The 16,702-nt window shown below is 36.0% G+C and overlaps 1 protein-coding gene across 8 annotated transcripts in view; it reads left to right on the top strand.

The window, feature by feature from the left end:
- Glcci1 (glucocorticoid induced 1) overlaps window positions 1–16,702 on the top strand; it is a 72,925-nt gene that overhangs the window by 18,462 nt on the left and 37,761 nt on the right. For all 8 annotated transcript variants that reach the window (XR_015685360.1, XR_015685361.1, XM_087656474.1 and 5 more), the window contains 1 exon segment: window positions 8,256–8,407. Coding sequence is in view for 6 of the 8 variants with exons in the window: in NM_001439907.1 (NP_001426836.1) it covers window positions 8,256–8,407 (152 nt within the window). In the remaining 2 variants the exon portion in view is untranslated.

Genomic DNA, 16,702 nt, shown 5'->3' on the forward strand with positions numbered 1-16,702 from the left:
TAGAGCTGAGGAGAGTAGGCCAGGACTGTGGAGCTGAGGAGAGTAGGCCAGGACTGTAGAGCTGACGAGAGTAGGCCAGAACCGGATTAGTAAGGTGTAGGTGAGTACTCGGACTTCAGTGTCCTCTCTACATTGAGCAGAAACTCATTTCTGTCTTTATATAAACCTAGCCAAACACAGTGAAAGTATAGTTGAATACCAGTTACACACACACACACACACACACACACACACACACACACACACACACACACACACACACACACACAGAGCTATTCTCCGTGTCTGGTTTTAGAAAGAATTCAGTATCACACAATCACATGTTCTGATACTTTAGTCTTAGATTTAGTAGTTAAGAAGAACTCTGATTTCCTTTATGTAGTTCAGTATTTATTTGCTTTACCTGAACATGTTTTCTCCTCTTTCAAAGATGCTAACTTTGGTCCATACATTCCTACCATCCTTAATTGCTTTGCATACTTTAGGTTCAATTCCATCCGTGGTAGATTCTTTCCAAATAGACTCAAGAAAAGTATTATTTTAATTTTTGCTAATTGGAATAGTAAAAACCCAGATGTAGTTTTCATTTTAATTTTTCTTTATTCTTGAAAGTATCATACATCTTTATAATGAAATATTTTAACCACTCCTCCTATTTCTCCTACCTCCCTGTAGTCTTTTCAATCCCCCCAACAATGTTTTGGGGTGTGGGGTTTTTTGGTACAACCTATTAAGTCCAATTAGGGGTGCCCATGTGTCCATACGGAGCCAGAGAAGCTGACTAGTGACCACACTTCCAGAGAAAATGACTTTCCTTCCTCTGGCACCTGTCAGCAGCCAATAGCTTGTCAGTGAGTGGCAGAGGCTGCAGAGCATCTGTTGCCCGCACTAGAATTTGGCTGGCTTGCTCTTGAGCAGGTCTTATGAAAATAACCACACCAGCTATGAATTAATGGGTGCAATAGCTTAGTCATGTCCTGAGGAAAGTGTTTCACAGCACTCCACTCCATTATCCTCCTCTTATCTTCAGTCTGCATCCTCTTCTGTGATGTTCCCTCAATTGTAATTTTTTTTGGGGGGGGGTTCTTTTTTTTGGAGCTGGGGACCGAACCCAGGGCCTTGTGCTTCCTAGGTAAGCGCTCTACCACTGAGCTAAATCCCCAGCCCCTGTAATTTTTAACTATGGCTATACTTTAAAGGTCATTTTGATTTTATTGAAACATACTTCAGAAAGATAAATTTCATTTGAATTTTTCTGGATCATTTGGCTATTTTTTTATTTTTCTTCTTGCAATAAATAGTTTCAAGTTTTATTTTAGGAGCGCTTGTTAAATTATTTTCCCTTATTCTGTTCTTTTAATGCTCGTTAGGCATGTGTTGGAACTTTTTTGCCTATGTGATCAGTCAGCTATGCATTTATTTTACCAAATTGTGTCTACTGATAGGAAAGGACTTTGGTTCTTGCCTTCCAGTTTTATTTCAAATAGCATATTTCAGGTCATTTTCCCTTCTTTTCTCTTATCTGAAGTTCATTTGAACTCGTGATTTTATTTTGTATAACTGTTGTGGTTGGATATCGGTTTTAAATAATGGCCGAGTACATCAGTGTGAGTGTTAGGAGAAGGAGCCTAGGAATGATCTAAGTGCTTAGATCATTAGTGTTCTGTTGACTAGTTTATTGATGTGTCACAAGAGTGAAGGAGCCAGTTCTTGCTTCTGTTGGATCCACATAGCTAGCTAGTGTGGTGATCAGTTAGTTACAGCAAAGTTAGCCCTTATTTTCTGCCTTTTGCACACACCCAACTGCCCTTTTGCCTCTGCTGAGCATTCAGGCTCATCCCAGCTACAATAACATTCTCACAGAGGCCAGCCAAAGCTGGTACCATCCATGCCTTTGAATTTCCTAGCTTGAGGAACTTTGTCAATTTTTTCTTTAACTATAATAAACCAATGGTGGGACTTCCCTACTGTGTAGTATATATTTATGGCTATATTTCAAATCTCAGATCAAAACATATATCCGTTTTGAATATTTTGAAATTGGGGAAAAGCCACATAAATAATGTCTTGCAGTTTTGATGCACTTGTTGTTTTGATTTCTATGAAGATTAAAATAGGTTAAACATTATAAAATAGTATTTTTAAAGGGTTAAGGTTGTTTTATAAGATCCATACACAGGATTCTAACTTCAGATTCAGGATTAAATCCTTCAATAAAATTAAGTTGTTATGGTTGAAGTTTCACCTTGCTTACATATTAAAGTCCTGACATTTTGGTTGTATAAGAAAGTCTATTTAATACATTTTTTGAGATTTGCTTATAGTAAATGACTTTTATTGTAGTCAGATTTCATTTACATTCTAAGTACTTTAAATGCTTAAATTGTTACCCAACTTTTTTTTCCTCTTTTCCATGGTATTTTGATCACCTTCATCTCCCACTCAGCTCTCATAACTCCTCCCAGATCCACCCTCACGCCCCAGTTTGTTTTTTAATAACCCATGGAGTCCTATTTATGCTATTACTATTCTCAATGGGTATAGGATCAGCCACTGGAGTATGGTTCACCCAATAGGGACCATTTCCTTAAAAAAGCTATTTTTATCCTTGCCAAGAAACCATAAACTGTCAGTAGATCTCAGGAGTAGGGGGACTCATGAGCCCCTCCCTCTTCTATACTACAGCATTGACTTGTTTACCCTTGTGCAGGCAGCCACAGCTAATGTGAGTTCCTGAGTGCAATTATCTTGTTATGTCTAATAGACACTGTTTCACTCTGTTCTCCCTAACCTCTGGCTCTTAAAACCTGCCTTATCCATGAAGCCCGGGGAGGGGGTGATAAAGATGTTCTGTTTATGATGGAGCACATGCACATTTATTCTGTGCACATTTATCAGTTGTGAATTCCTGCAGTAAGCACCACCCACTGTACAAAGAAACTTAAAATGAGGATTGATGGCTGCATTAATGTATAGATAGTTATGAATTTACAGGACAGTTTGAGACTGTGGTTTTTAACAAAGTAATAATAGGCTCCCCCTGAGGCCCATGAGCACATCAACCATGGGTTTAACTGGGTTCTCGCTGTAGGAAATGCTTTGCCTTTGTGGAGTGGGTCTTGACTCCAATCAGAAAGCACTTGTTTACCATTGTAACACTCCATGCTTCTGTTGCACCCATGGGGATATCGTGTCACACTGGTTATTGTGGTTCACAAAGTTCTCAGTTGGGTAAAGCTGTTGCTAACTTCCTTTCAGCAACCTATATTAGCTCCCTCTGGTACTGTGAAAACTGGCAGCAAAGAAGCTTCTTGGTCAGTACCCACTTGATTTCTCCATGTCCTGTGAGCAAAATATGTGAGGTCTTCAACAATAGTTCTTATCATCAAATTCTGGCGCTCAACCAAGAGAAAGGGCAACAGCCTGTGTCTGTCTGTTTGCTATCTATCATCTATCTATAACATTCATTCATTCATTCATTCAGAGGGGTGTCCCTAGTTTAACTGTGACCAGCAACATGATGTACCTGTATGTGGCATTAGGGTTTCTATTTGGTAAAATAAAGCTTCTGGGAAGACCATTATCCCTTATGTAGCATAGATCCAATTAAACTCTTTTATATGAGTAAATAATAAAACATGTTTCTATATGCTTTTAAAACACCTTAATGTTAACCAATCTTCGTTCAGCTTTTATCTTCCTAGTGTTCATAAACATTCACTTTAGCCTTTACTTAAAATGTTGATGTATAGCCAGTGCTTAGTTTGGAAAGTGACCTTTGGAAGATCTGCTGGTTATTAGAATTAATTAGTTAGCTCTAGAAGCTTAGCTTGTCATTGCAAATTTCAAAGAACTGATAATCCTTTATGTAGAAGGATATTTTCTTAAGTCAAGCTTTTGGTGCCCTTAAGTGGAATAAAGTATGTGTGTGTGTGTGTGTGTGTGTGTGTGTGTGTGTGTGTGTGTGTGTGTGTGTTTGAGCACCTGGATCCTAAAGATTCAGTCCCAATTTTCTAGCCATTGGCTTTTGAGCTTCCTTAAGTGGAATAAAGTGTGTGTGTGTGTGTGTGTGTGTGTGTGTGTGTGTGTGTGTGTTTGAGCACCTGGATCCTAAAGATTCAGTCCCAATTTTCTAGCCATTGGCTTTTGAGCTTCCGTAGAATTTGGTTGATCTAGTACCATAGAAAGTTTATTTGAAAAATTCAGATTTCTTCTGTCAAACTCTCCTAGGCTGGGTTTTGCTATGCATGCCAGGATATTGTTGACTTCAGGATCCTCCTGGCTCGACATCTGAGTGTTAGGACTAACAGGCAAATCATGCTTGGTGATAGACGTATTTTGTGTTTGGATATGTTTGTGTACCACGGCATGTCTGTGAAGATCTGAGGACAACTCAGGTGTCACTTTGCTTTTCCATTGTGTTTGAGAAAGGTCACTTCTTTGTTGCATATGATCTGCTAGCTGGTCTGAGAGTTTCTGAAGATGTTCCTTCCTCCGCTTCCATTTCCCTGTAAGGTTATGTTGCCAGGATGACAGATGGTCACTACTGCTTGCTTCTGTTGGCTGGTGTTATTAGTTCATTATTTGTAATAAAATGCTAATATGATTTCTACATCCAAAATAATTAGTGCTTAGTTGTATCAAACATGCTACTGAATACTTTTCTAGTTAGATACTTTGCAGGTGTAATAATCTGCTTCTTGAATTAAGGATAAAGCAGTTGATTCCTGTTAGTGCTGTTGTGACATCTGTTTATGCTATACTTCAGGGAACGATAGCTCCATTTAAAGATTTAAATAGAAATGATCTAAGTTTGTGCTTTGTTTGTGTCATTGTAAATGGAATGCGTTGGCTCACCCCGATTTGACTGGGGCCTAGACACAGAGAATTGACAGTTTTTATTTGCACATACAGATGAACTAAATATAGGGTAACCAGACTGAAATGTGTTAGCCTAATAAAGAATGGGAGTACTTTTATTGTATGCTTTACATTATGCATGATGGCCAGAAATAGATCTTTACTATGTTTTAAGTATAGTTTGCAGGGTCTGATGACTTGTATCACCCTGTATCTAAACTTCTTAAAGTTTCTAACATTCTTAAACTTTGGGAATTTTTGTTTAGTTTACTTTTGTTTTTGTTTTTTGTTTTGTTTTTGTTTGTTTTTTTGGTTGGTTTTGGTAGAAATTCTACTTTGTTAACTTTCTACTGGAGATTAGTATCTTAAGATATCAGATTTTCAAAATTACAAATCTTCAGTAATTGACACTGGAAAAAAACATACACAAATGCTGGGAACAAGTTAGTTAGACATCCTGTTGAATTACATTAGCAGTTGCATTTGTTATGCTAAAATGTAAAACTGGAATTAGTGATAAATATATACAAATCAATAAAATTTAAGGGCATCTAGGGTTAGATTTTGAAGGAGTCAAAACCCCATCTCATTGACAATTTACATAATACGAACAGTTGAGTTTATTGAAATAGTTTAACTGTTTATGATAAATCTTCCGATAAATCTAAGGTCTTAATTTTATTTGGTAAATGGGGCTATTATGGCTATTCATGGAAGAATACTGTCATTGTCAGTTGAGGAAGACACTTTACATCAACCTGTGACCTTTACATGCATGATCACACATACATGTATATACATATTTGAGCACATTCATACATAAATATACACACAATAATTTTTAAATGTGTTTATTTACTTTTAAATTAAGAAGAATTTGTATTTTTTTTGTAGTGATAGGTACTGAACCCAGAATCAGGTACTGATCAAATGATCTACATCCTCAGCTTAAAAAGAGTTTTAAAAGCATGAAAACTATGTACAGCTTTCAAATAGTTTAGAGTAGATTAAGTAGAGGTATGTAAATTTTACTACTGATAGCTTTTGTTTTTCCATGTCCTTTTTTATTAGCGGGCAACTGCTTAAGTATTAGCTTTACCATTAAAGGAGTAATTGTTTTCATTCTTTTCTGTGGGAAAAATTAATTTTGTTTTTCACAGTTCATAAAATTAGTAAATATTGCTTTTATAAAGTGGAAAAACTATTGGAAAGAATTAAGAGGAAGTAAGAAAAGGAAATGGGAAAAATACTAAAAGAAAAGCAAGTAGGAAGGATTATAAAATAGGAAAAAATATACTACATGCTGTTGTAACAAGTGAAATCAGTAGGATAAACTCACTTTTTAAAATGAAAAGTCAATTAGATAATATGTACAAAATATGAATATTAAATTTGATTGGTAAATCCTGAAAGAATAAACATACAAGATAAATTATATAGAGCAGAGGGGATCATAATGTTCAGCTTGACATTATTTAAAAGCAAAAAGCAGTAAATGAAACAGAGTTTAGTTACAGTACGTATAAGTCATGATGATGTTAAGAATTGTACATGTATCAAACTGACAGATGGGGTGAGGGTCGGGGTGGGAGGTATGGGTGTGTGGAACAACTGGAGGGTGGGCTGGGAGGGGAATAAAATCTTGAGTGCAAAATTATTAACTAATTAATTGAAAAACTAAAATATAAATGAAGTTTTTCACAAAGAAAGTTTTTAGAACTTAATAGTTTAGACGTATTAGACTACATTCCTAAGTAACAGATCAAGTGACTCTGCATTATAGGTTTTTATTTAAAGTGACAAGTTGCCTTGTCTTCTAAAAACAAAATGTAATTTCTTCACTACGCAGGACAATTAATCACAAAGAAAATTACAAATAATTCTAAACAGAAATAGGCAACATTAGATTTTCTGCCTTTAGTGTACACTAAACTTTCATTAAGTTATAAAAATAAGGAGGGAATTTGGTAACTTTCAGATTTTTTGCAAATAATTCTTAGATGAAACAAAAGTTACATTATTAAGATAGTGGCTGTCTAGTATCTAGTATAATTATTTTTCTCTATCTTAATAAACTAGTAGGGCTTTCTGGTTTTAAGAAAATAGCTAAGTGACACTGACAAACCAAAATATTTTGTGATCTTTATTGTTATAGGCAATATATTGCCTGACTTAAAATGGGCCTGGATCAGACCTGAGTCTTGGGAACAGTATTGGTTCTCAATCTCTGGACTTACTATAGGTGTATACACTGGTAGTAGGTTATTTGGGTTGGCTACGTGGAAAAATCTTCTCGTTTCTTTATATGTTAGGTGTTCATGTGATGTTGGTTTTCAGCTGATACTTATGGAACCTCACTGGGGAAGACAAATTGTTGAAGCATATGGATAGAACTGTATAGAATATAGAGGTCTCTCTGTTCAGCTTTCCTTTCGTATTGCCCTATGTCATTACACAGTGAATTCCCTCTACTGCTTTGAGGTCTTCATCTGCAAATATGGATGTTGAGTTAAAATATGAAGTTCTTTGTGAATGCTATTTGTATGGTCATTAGTAAATTTGATTAAGTATTAAACATCAGCTTCCTTTCAGTCTGCAGTATCTGAAACTGTCTTTCTGTGGGAAAGACAAGCTTAGGGTGCCATGAAAGCAGAAGTAACTGAGAATTTCTTCACTAGAAAGGAGAGACAAGGATGTTGAGCAAGCTTTCATGACATTGGGCATTGCATTGGTGTGATGTCTGACATCTGAAGTGGCCTTGGAGGTCAGTACAGTTTTTCAGGTGAACTTGGAAGGACAGGATTAAAGGCTGAGAACATAGAAGGGTCAGAGACAGAGACAGCGCCTTCTGCTTGTGAAAAGACAGAAATTATTCATGCGACTCTTGAATAGGCATGTGGAGGAATAGCAATATAACAAACACTGGGATAAACGGGAAACAAATTGTGGAAATCATTTACTTCGTAAAATAGATGATAACCACGGAATTGGATTTAACAGTGGTACTGAGGAGCCACTGTAAGATTTAACTGAAATAAATGCAGACATGGCATTTACAAACAAAACTGGCAGTTTGTAAGGCATGATGGAATCTTAATTAAAGCTGTAATAGAGATGATATGTGGATTTCATTACAGATGCCTAAAATAGTTGGGCTTTCAAGGGTATGTGAAAATCCTCAAAACGTGTTTGTTATATGTATGAATGCATTTCCTTGGAAAAGGGTCCATAACTTTCATCAGCTTATACAAGAAGTGTTTGGGGTGTCTATGTTACGGGAGAAAGTGGTAAAGTGACATTTACAAGCTCTGAAGTTTATGAATTTAAAAATAGGCTCTAACATCTAATCTAAATTTTTTTACTTTTTTTTTTTTTTTTTTTTTTTTTTTTTTTAGTGGACAGACCAAAATCTCAGCAAATTCGAAACTCTAGTACAATAAGGCGAACCTCTTCTTTGGATACGATAACAGGACCTTACCTCACAGGACAGTGGCCACGTGACCCTCATGTTCACTACCCTTCGTGCATGAAAGATAAAGCGACTCAGGTAAGATGAGAAAATCAAAACCATTTCTTTGACTTTGAAACTAGAATGTAATTAAATTAACCTGAATATGAAATAAACTCAACTAAAGCAAAATCCCTTGTTTTAAATATGCAACATAATAATAATAATTTGTCACTCAGCTGTAGAAGTTTTAGTTATTTAGTATTTAATAAGTAAATTCAGGCAGTATTATGAATTTGGAGACATGCTGTCATTTTAAGAATTGCTCTATAATAAAATGGAGGTAATGATTAGGGAGCATTTTTGAAATTTTTTTCAAGAAAAGTTTGCACAGGTCTTGAAAAATAGTTTATAGAATGTTAGCAACATGAACTATGTTGAAAGGTTTTTTTCCTGTTGCAAAGGCAGTGCTAATACAGTAAAATAGGAGATTTGCCATTTTCTTAACATCCTATTTTAGGAGGTTCCCTAGCCTTTTGATTTGAAGAATATTTCCTCTCATATCAGAAAAAAAACTAAACATCTTCATTTATTATGAACTATATCTTCACTAAGTGTTTCTTGAGAAATCATGAATTTTATTAAAAATGTAAATGATTATTATTGGACATAAAGAACATGTTAGACAGGTAGGGATAGAAAATACTAAGTAGGGATTAGATTAGGGAATATGAAAATGTAAGGACATCCAGAATAAGAACATTTTGGGCTTTATAGTTTGAAAAGAATCCGAGTTCTTGTCTGATGAAGGGTGGAACATTTGGACGTGGCCTCGGAAGCCCCCTATCAGTTTGTTGTCATTATGGCAGGCGAGCTTGGAAACTGAAACGAGTTGCTTTATTCTCGTTCATCCTGTCAGCTCTACTTCATAATTTTTTATGATGCAATCTTTGCTTTTTCTTGTTTTAATGAGAACAAGCATAAATTCGATATAGCAAGCAGTAGGATGCTCAGCAGAAATGATTTGCACACCTTACACACGTGGGCCTAAGCATTTAGAGGGAGGCACCTGAGGAGATGGCTGAGAGCCATCTTCTAGAAGAGTTAGATTCTGGTTGTGAAAGAGTGTGGGCATAAAGGACAAAAGAACATGACAAATGACTAAGAGCATGGTGTTAGGAAGGTACACAGAGGGACGAAAGAACTAGGATTATTCATTTGGAAGCAACTACAGGGAGCAAACATAAACTATATACTATAAACTGTTTGTCTTATTACCTGTATCTTGTTTAATTTTTACAAGAACATTGCTTTGTAATTCACATGGGAAGCAGAAACTCAGAGAAACAAAATGACTTGCAATGGCCATGCATCCGAGTGATATCAAAGCTAGATTTCTTACACAGATTGCCTGGCTTCCCTAGTGTAATAGCTGGCGTGATGCTGAAAATAGTTGCTGTTCTTAGTCACCACCAAGACAAGAATATCTACTGTTTATTGAACATATGCTTTGTGCTGACAATATCCAAAAACAGTATCTTATTTACCTTTCAAAACAACTCTGAGAAACAGGAGCCTAGGAACAAAAAGCAGGAAAAGGACCTGGATTAGTGTAGTCTAAGAAGCCTAAAGAGGAAACATTTCTAAGAAAGGTATTGAGAAGTCACAGAGAATAAGGATCTAGGGATTAAGAGCAGATGTATAAGATTGATGCTGCACTGGGGTAGAATGCCAAGAAACCTGTAAGTGGATAGTAGTACAGAGGGAAAGGAGACAGTTCTGGAAAGTTCCCTACATGTCTCTACCCATGCAGTTGGTACCTTGAAACCTAATGTTTTGTTACATGATTAAGTATGATACCTAAGTGTGGCAAATGATACAGAAACACCAGGTTTTCGTACTAGCTGTTAGAAAAAAACCACTTTTGATATTTTGCGGGGTCTTTATCAAATATGAGCATCCATGAAGCATATGTGTATAACTTTTATAGTTCCATAAAATATGGCTCATCTTTCCATTTTGACAAATTTTTCTTAGGGACCAGAGAGTCAGGCTTGAACTGCGGGGTCTTGGATTCCTCAGAGTTACATGGCAGAAAATGTCTGCGTGGGCCAGCTCAAGTCTAAACTGCTCTCTGTGTCATACTTTATTATGTGATTTCGAGTGCTTTTATACATTTATAGATAGTTAGTATATCCTTCTCCACTCTCATTCTCACAGTCACATTCTATCCATACTCTCTCAGGAAGTAGGTCCTCTCAGACTGTGGAGGTGAGGACTCTTGTTTTTTCGTTTTAAACAGGCACATCTACATCTACATCCCCTTATATGTAGGAATATAGGTTAAGGTCTGTATGTGTATGTGTATGTGTATGTGTGTTGTCTCTGAGGGAGGGACCTTTCACCCTGCATATGTCTAGAATAGGGTCAGCATAGTTTCCTCTGAATCATGAAGAACAGAAAGAGGGCTTTCCATGCCTTGGTCTGGATATAGGTCATTTATTTGAAATTTGATACTGAAAATAAAAGACTTAATTCTGAGTTGATGAATTTAAGACTTAAAAGACTTAACTAATGTATACATGTTGCATAGCTTGTTATGTATGAAGAGTCTAGAGCCCAGATTGTGCTGATTCTTAGGCTCCTGGCTTTTCTCCAATTTTTCAGTTCTCAAACAGATACTAAGTTATATAGCATTTAATCTAGTGTTTGCCTCATATGCTCAAGAAATGGTCTTGCCTCCAAAGCATCCGTGCGTTTAATTGAAGACACAAGAGATGAACATGCAAAATGACTTTTATGACTATATACATGTTTGTGGATTGACTCTTGAACTCTTACGGGGAGTAGTTTTCCTTAATTTGATGAATGTCAATTGGGTAGAGAGTATATTCTCATCTTGCTACAGATATTAAATATTTGTCTTTCCTTTGTAAAGGGCATTGGTAATACCTTCTTTCTTTCATATTTCTATGTTTCAATTATGTGACAGTTGATGGCTAGAGAGAAATTCTTAATTCAAAAAAAATACATGTGGGTCTTTAAAAAGGAAGTAGCCTAAGGTTGTCAAAAGAATATGAATTTTGGAGACAGACCTTATTTTCAGATCAATGCCTGCTGTATAGAAACCCACTGAAATGTTTCGCTGTGGTTGAGATTGGACCCATAGTACTCTGTATGGGAAACAAGTACTACCTCAGAACCCACAACCACACCACCAGGTTTTAACTTTGCTATTTGAAACACTTCTTAAATTTTTCAGAAGAAAAAATTGTCATCTCCTGTGCATAGTGTGGGTAGTACATATATATAATCTCAGTACTTGGGAGCCTGGAACAGGAAAACCTGCAGATTTGGGTTACATAGTGGTAACTTTTCTAAAAGAAAAACAAAACAGAACAAAAAACATTAAATTAACTACTGTATGATTCTCACATTTATATCCTTTTCTATAAACTTAATATTTGATTGACCTAATCACATATTTACTGTGAGTCTTAAAAGAAAAGTCCACTGGAGAAATGGATTGTTGCCAGATTATTAGCTTACCCTGTTTCTCTTAGTAGAAAGAACTAAAAAACATCTGTAAAATTTTGTAATTTTTTTCTTTAGCCTTGAATGGATAGTGCTTTTTAATGAAAAATTATAATCTTTTAAATTTAGCTTGGAGGTTGGAAAGCTGGCTCTGCAGTTAAGTGCTCTCGTTCTTGCAGAGGGAGGGTGCAGGTTAAGTTCCTAGCTCTTACGGTATGACTCACAACCATCTGTAACACCAGTTCCAGGGGACCTAATGTCACACCATTTACTGACATCTGTCTGCACCAGGCACAAATGTATGGTACAGACATATATGTAGAGAAATACTCATTCACATAAAATAAAAATAAATAAATCTAAATATTTTGACTTTGGCATTAAGCTTCAGGGACAGCTTTTTTAGCCTTTGCCCCAAAGTGTAAAGTATATTCATTCTCTGATCATATTTTAAATCTGGGTTTGAAACTAAAGCATGTATGTATGCATGTATATGTGTGTGTGTATATGAGTAAAGTAGACAAACAAAACCGTCTATAGCAATGATCAAAGGTGCTTTCTATAATTTCCCAGGCACATTATAATTATAGCTGTTCGCAGATGCTGACTTTGGAGAATAGCTTTAAAAAGCTGGTATATATTTGTTATAACAAAGGAAAATTCCTGTCTCTATTGCTGCTCCATCCATCTAGGTTACTGAGTGACGTTGCGAAGTATAAGCTTCTTCCTGACCTTATCACTTTGGTATGAGCAGGTATAAATGCTTCCTAATTCTAATTTGTATGACTGTTGAATAGTTACCATCTCATAATCCCGTAGACTGATAGGCAGTGCATAACCATTTCAAGCAATTTTATAAATCTCTAGGAGCATGGTGCTGCTTGTTTTAATTAAAAGCTTGTAAAACGGGGTTGGGGATTTAGCTCAGTGGTAGAGCACTTGCCTAGCAAGCGCAAGGCCCTGGGTTTGGTCCCCAGCTCCGGAAAAAAAAAAAAGCTTGTAAAACTTTCAATGTGGACATAAAATCAATATAAAAAATGAATAGATGAAAGACATAAAGTAGAAGTCCTCCTGCCCAGTTTTGTTAGTAACTTAAATTACTAACAATTACTTTTTCTCTTAATCTTACTCAAATTTTTAAAAACAAAGTTTTAATAGTTTACTGTTCTGTTCACCATTGAGCTTTACTTTGATCATTTCCTCATTCAGTAGAGACAGTTTTCTCTGTGTGAGTAATCCATCCAAATAATGGGCTAGGGCCTCGATATGTTACTGTTCTCTAGCTTATTCCAGGTGATAAGGTATGTTCAAGTCTTAAGAGACACCACCAACAATACCTTTCTTTTAAACAAAAATGTAAAACGTCTCAGATACATACTCTAACAAGACAGTGAAGTCAGCCTTTTTTACATATAGCCTAAGAGAGACTTCACCGAGGACACCACCCGTACCACTTGTTATAGGACAAGAATACCATGCTGTTAAAATAGCTCATGAAACCCACAGACTTTCATTTCTCACAGGAGCGCATTAACAGAGCTTTCATACTTGTCCCAGAGTGTTTTAATTCATCTGTACTAAAAAAGTAGGAGTATTTCAGGTTAGATTTCTGGGTTTTAATGAATGTGTTTAAGTTAAAACCTTTTGGGGTCAGGATGGTCCGTGTGATTTGGAAGAGCATGAGTAACAGCTGCCACCTCCTGAGTCCTCTCTAACTGTTCATTATTAACAGAGGTCCTCTGAGAGTGTCTGTGCCTGTAGAAAAGCATTAAATATGTGCATGCTGATGTAATTGTATTTTATACTGAACTCTAATTTACTTTTTCTGCTTGTGGATCCTAGGCATCAGTCTTGACTTCATGGCCTTATTAAATTTATCATAGACTACTTTCTGCTGTAATATTGCTTTGAAACTATCAACTTTACAATATTGAATCTTACCTAAGTAAAAGGTTATCTGTTTATTTAGTTATTTTTGTCAACTATAAGATCATCTAAATATTGCTTAATAAACTTTGTTTTATGGTTTGCTATTGTAATGAAGTTCTTCTAATTTATTTTTACTGTATCTCAGTTGAATGTTCTTGTTTCTAATACATTTTCAGATAATTTTTTTGGCTTTCTAGATATCATGCAAATAATTATTTTTTCTTGTTATAAAAGTTCTCTTATAATTGCATGTGTTAATATTCTCAACCATTCACACTACTTATTATGCTAGCAGATCCTGTCTTTGTCTCTAAGTTAATGTATTCTCTGGGCATTGTTTTGCTGTGATGTAAGTATGCGCTGGGTATGCTTCCAGTACTTATATTCCTATTTACTAATTTTGCTTCTTATTTTAGTCAAGAGGAATTGTGTATATGATGGATTACTTATATAAAAACGACATTTTATTGTTATATAAGATATCATTCTATATGAGTCTCCCTTAAAAATGTTTATTCCATGCTTGGACCTATTACTTCAAGCATGAGAGACAAAGTTCCGCCGATGTCACCTCTCTAGCTGTCGTGAATTTCAGTAATAGACTATACTGAACTTGTTTGGTTGTTCTAATGAACGTTTTCAGAAAAATACTTTTGTTTATGGAGACCTAAAATAAATATACAGTAACATGTGAATTATTTATTAATATTTATGGTATTAAATATTTAGAAGATTATCATGAAAGCCTGAAGTTTGTTTTTAATGATGTAATACATACGTTAGTGTTAGTTATACTTGTTTGTGAAAATGTCTTACAAGATTTCCTTCTTTAGTGTTCTAGCATGGTATGTATACCGTTTGAATTGTCACTTAAGTATGAAAAAATTTCATAGGTTACATTTCCATGAAGTTTATCAGCCTAGTATGTTTTTAGATTAGTGTTCTGTAGCAAAGACACCTCAATCATTTGTCATGACTCTTTCTGTCCTTTGTTTATATGTGAAAGAAATGTCCATACATGCGTTCCATGAGCCAGATACTTGCAGGATGGTCCCTTGAGCATAGGAGTTTGAGAACATCCTGGGTGATATGGTAAACACTCTTATTTCAAACAACCAACCCCATTAAAAATTGTATCCTTTAAGGATGAAAAGTGGGTTGTTAAATCTTGAATGATGCCAGGGGTGGTGGTACATGCCTTTTAATCCTAGCACTCAGAAGGCAGAGGCAGGCGGATCTGTATGAGTTCAAGGTCATCCTGGTCACCTAAGTGGTTCCAAGACAGTCAGAGATAAGCAGAGAAACCCTGTCTCAAATAAAACAAAAGACAAAACCCAAACAAAAACAAAAACATGAATGCAATTTTCGTATATGTGTGCTCTTTCTCTAAATGATGTTATCTCCTCTTTTAAACTATTGATTTTAATTGTTATTTTAAATGATTTTTAGTTAAATTATGAACCTTCAACATACTAAAGATACATTATGTAAGTTTTTTTAAATTCCATTAAGCTTTTGTACAGGGAGGTTTATGATCTACAGTAGCCTTCTGGAGGAGCCAGTCTTTGAGAATACCTATCTAGGAGTTGGCTGTTGCCATCATTCAGCAGTCACAGCTCTGAATTAAAATATATACATCCTTTGAATAGTACTAAAATGTTCAGCCTCTTCTCCGTTTACCTGAAAATAGCTTGTTTAGGTAATCAAAGGAATAAGTGACTATATAAACCTTAATAATAATTAAAATAATTTAATTTACCTCATAGATCAGAAATTTATTGTTTTTACCCTAAATCACAATTGATAGAACAATTTGGGTTTCCTTTACCCTTGCTTTAAAGCCTTTCTGTTGAAAAAGTTTTTTTTTTTTTTAATTTATCTTTATTAACTTGGGTATTTCTTTTTTTTTTTTTATTAACTTGAGTATTTCTTATATACATTTCAAGTGTTATTCCCTTTCCCGGTTTCTGGGCAAACATCCCCCTCCCCCTCCCCTTCCTTATGGGTGTTCCCCTCCCAACCCTCCCCCCATTGCCGCCCTCCCCCCATAGACTAGTTCACTGGGGGTTCAGTCTTAGCAGGACCCAGGGCTTCCCCTTCCACTGGTGCTCTTACTAGGATATTCATTGCTACCTATGGGGTCAGAGTCCAGGGTCAGTCCATGTATAGTCTTTAGGTAGTGGCTTAGTCCCTGGAAGCTCTGGTTGCTTGACATTGTTCTACTTTTGGGGTCTCGAGCCCCTTCAAGCTCTTCCAGTTCTTTCTCTGATTCCTTCAACGGGGGACCTATTCTCAGTTCAGTGGTTTGCTGCTGGCATTTGCCTCTGTATTTGCTGTATTCTGGCTGTGTCTCTCAGGAGAGATCTACATCCGGCTCCTGTCCGTCTGCACTTCTTTGCTTCATCCATCTTGTCTAATTGGGTGGCTGTATATGTATGGGCCACATGTGGGGCAGGCTCTGAATGGGTGTTCCTTCAGTCTCTGTTTTAATCTTTGCCTTTCCCTTCCCTGCCAAGGGTATTCTTTTTCCTCATTTAAAGAAGGAGTGAAGCATTCACATTTTGATCATCCGTCTTGAGTTTTGTTTGTTCTAGGGATCTAGGGTAATTGAAGCATTTGGGCTAATAGCCACTTATCAATGAGTGCATACCATGTATGTCTTTCTGTGATTGGGTTAGCTCACTCAGGATGATATTTTCCAGTTCCAACCATTTGCCTACGAATTTCATAAACTCGTTGTTTTTGATAGCTGAGTAATATTCCATTGTGTAGATGTACCACATTTTCTGTATCCATTCCTCTGTTGAAGGGCATCTGGGTTCTTTCCAGTTTCTGGCTATTATAAATAAGGCTGCGATGAACATAGTGGAGCACGTGTCTCTTTTGTATGTTGAGGAATCTTTTGGGTATATGCCCAAGAGAGGTATAGCT

Source organism: Rattus norvegicus, chromosome 4 (assembly GCF_021556685.1).
Source record: "Rattus norvegicus strain SHRSP/BbbUtx chromosome 4, alternate assembly SHRSP_T2T, whole genome shotgun sequence".
Taxonomy (NCBI): Eukaryota; Metazoa; Chordata; class Mammalia; order Rodentia; family Muridae; genus Rattus; species Rattus norvegicus.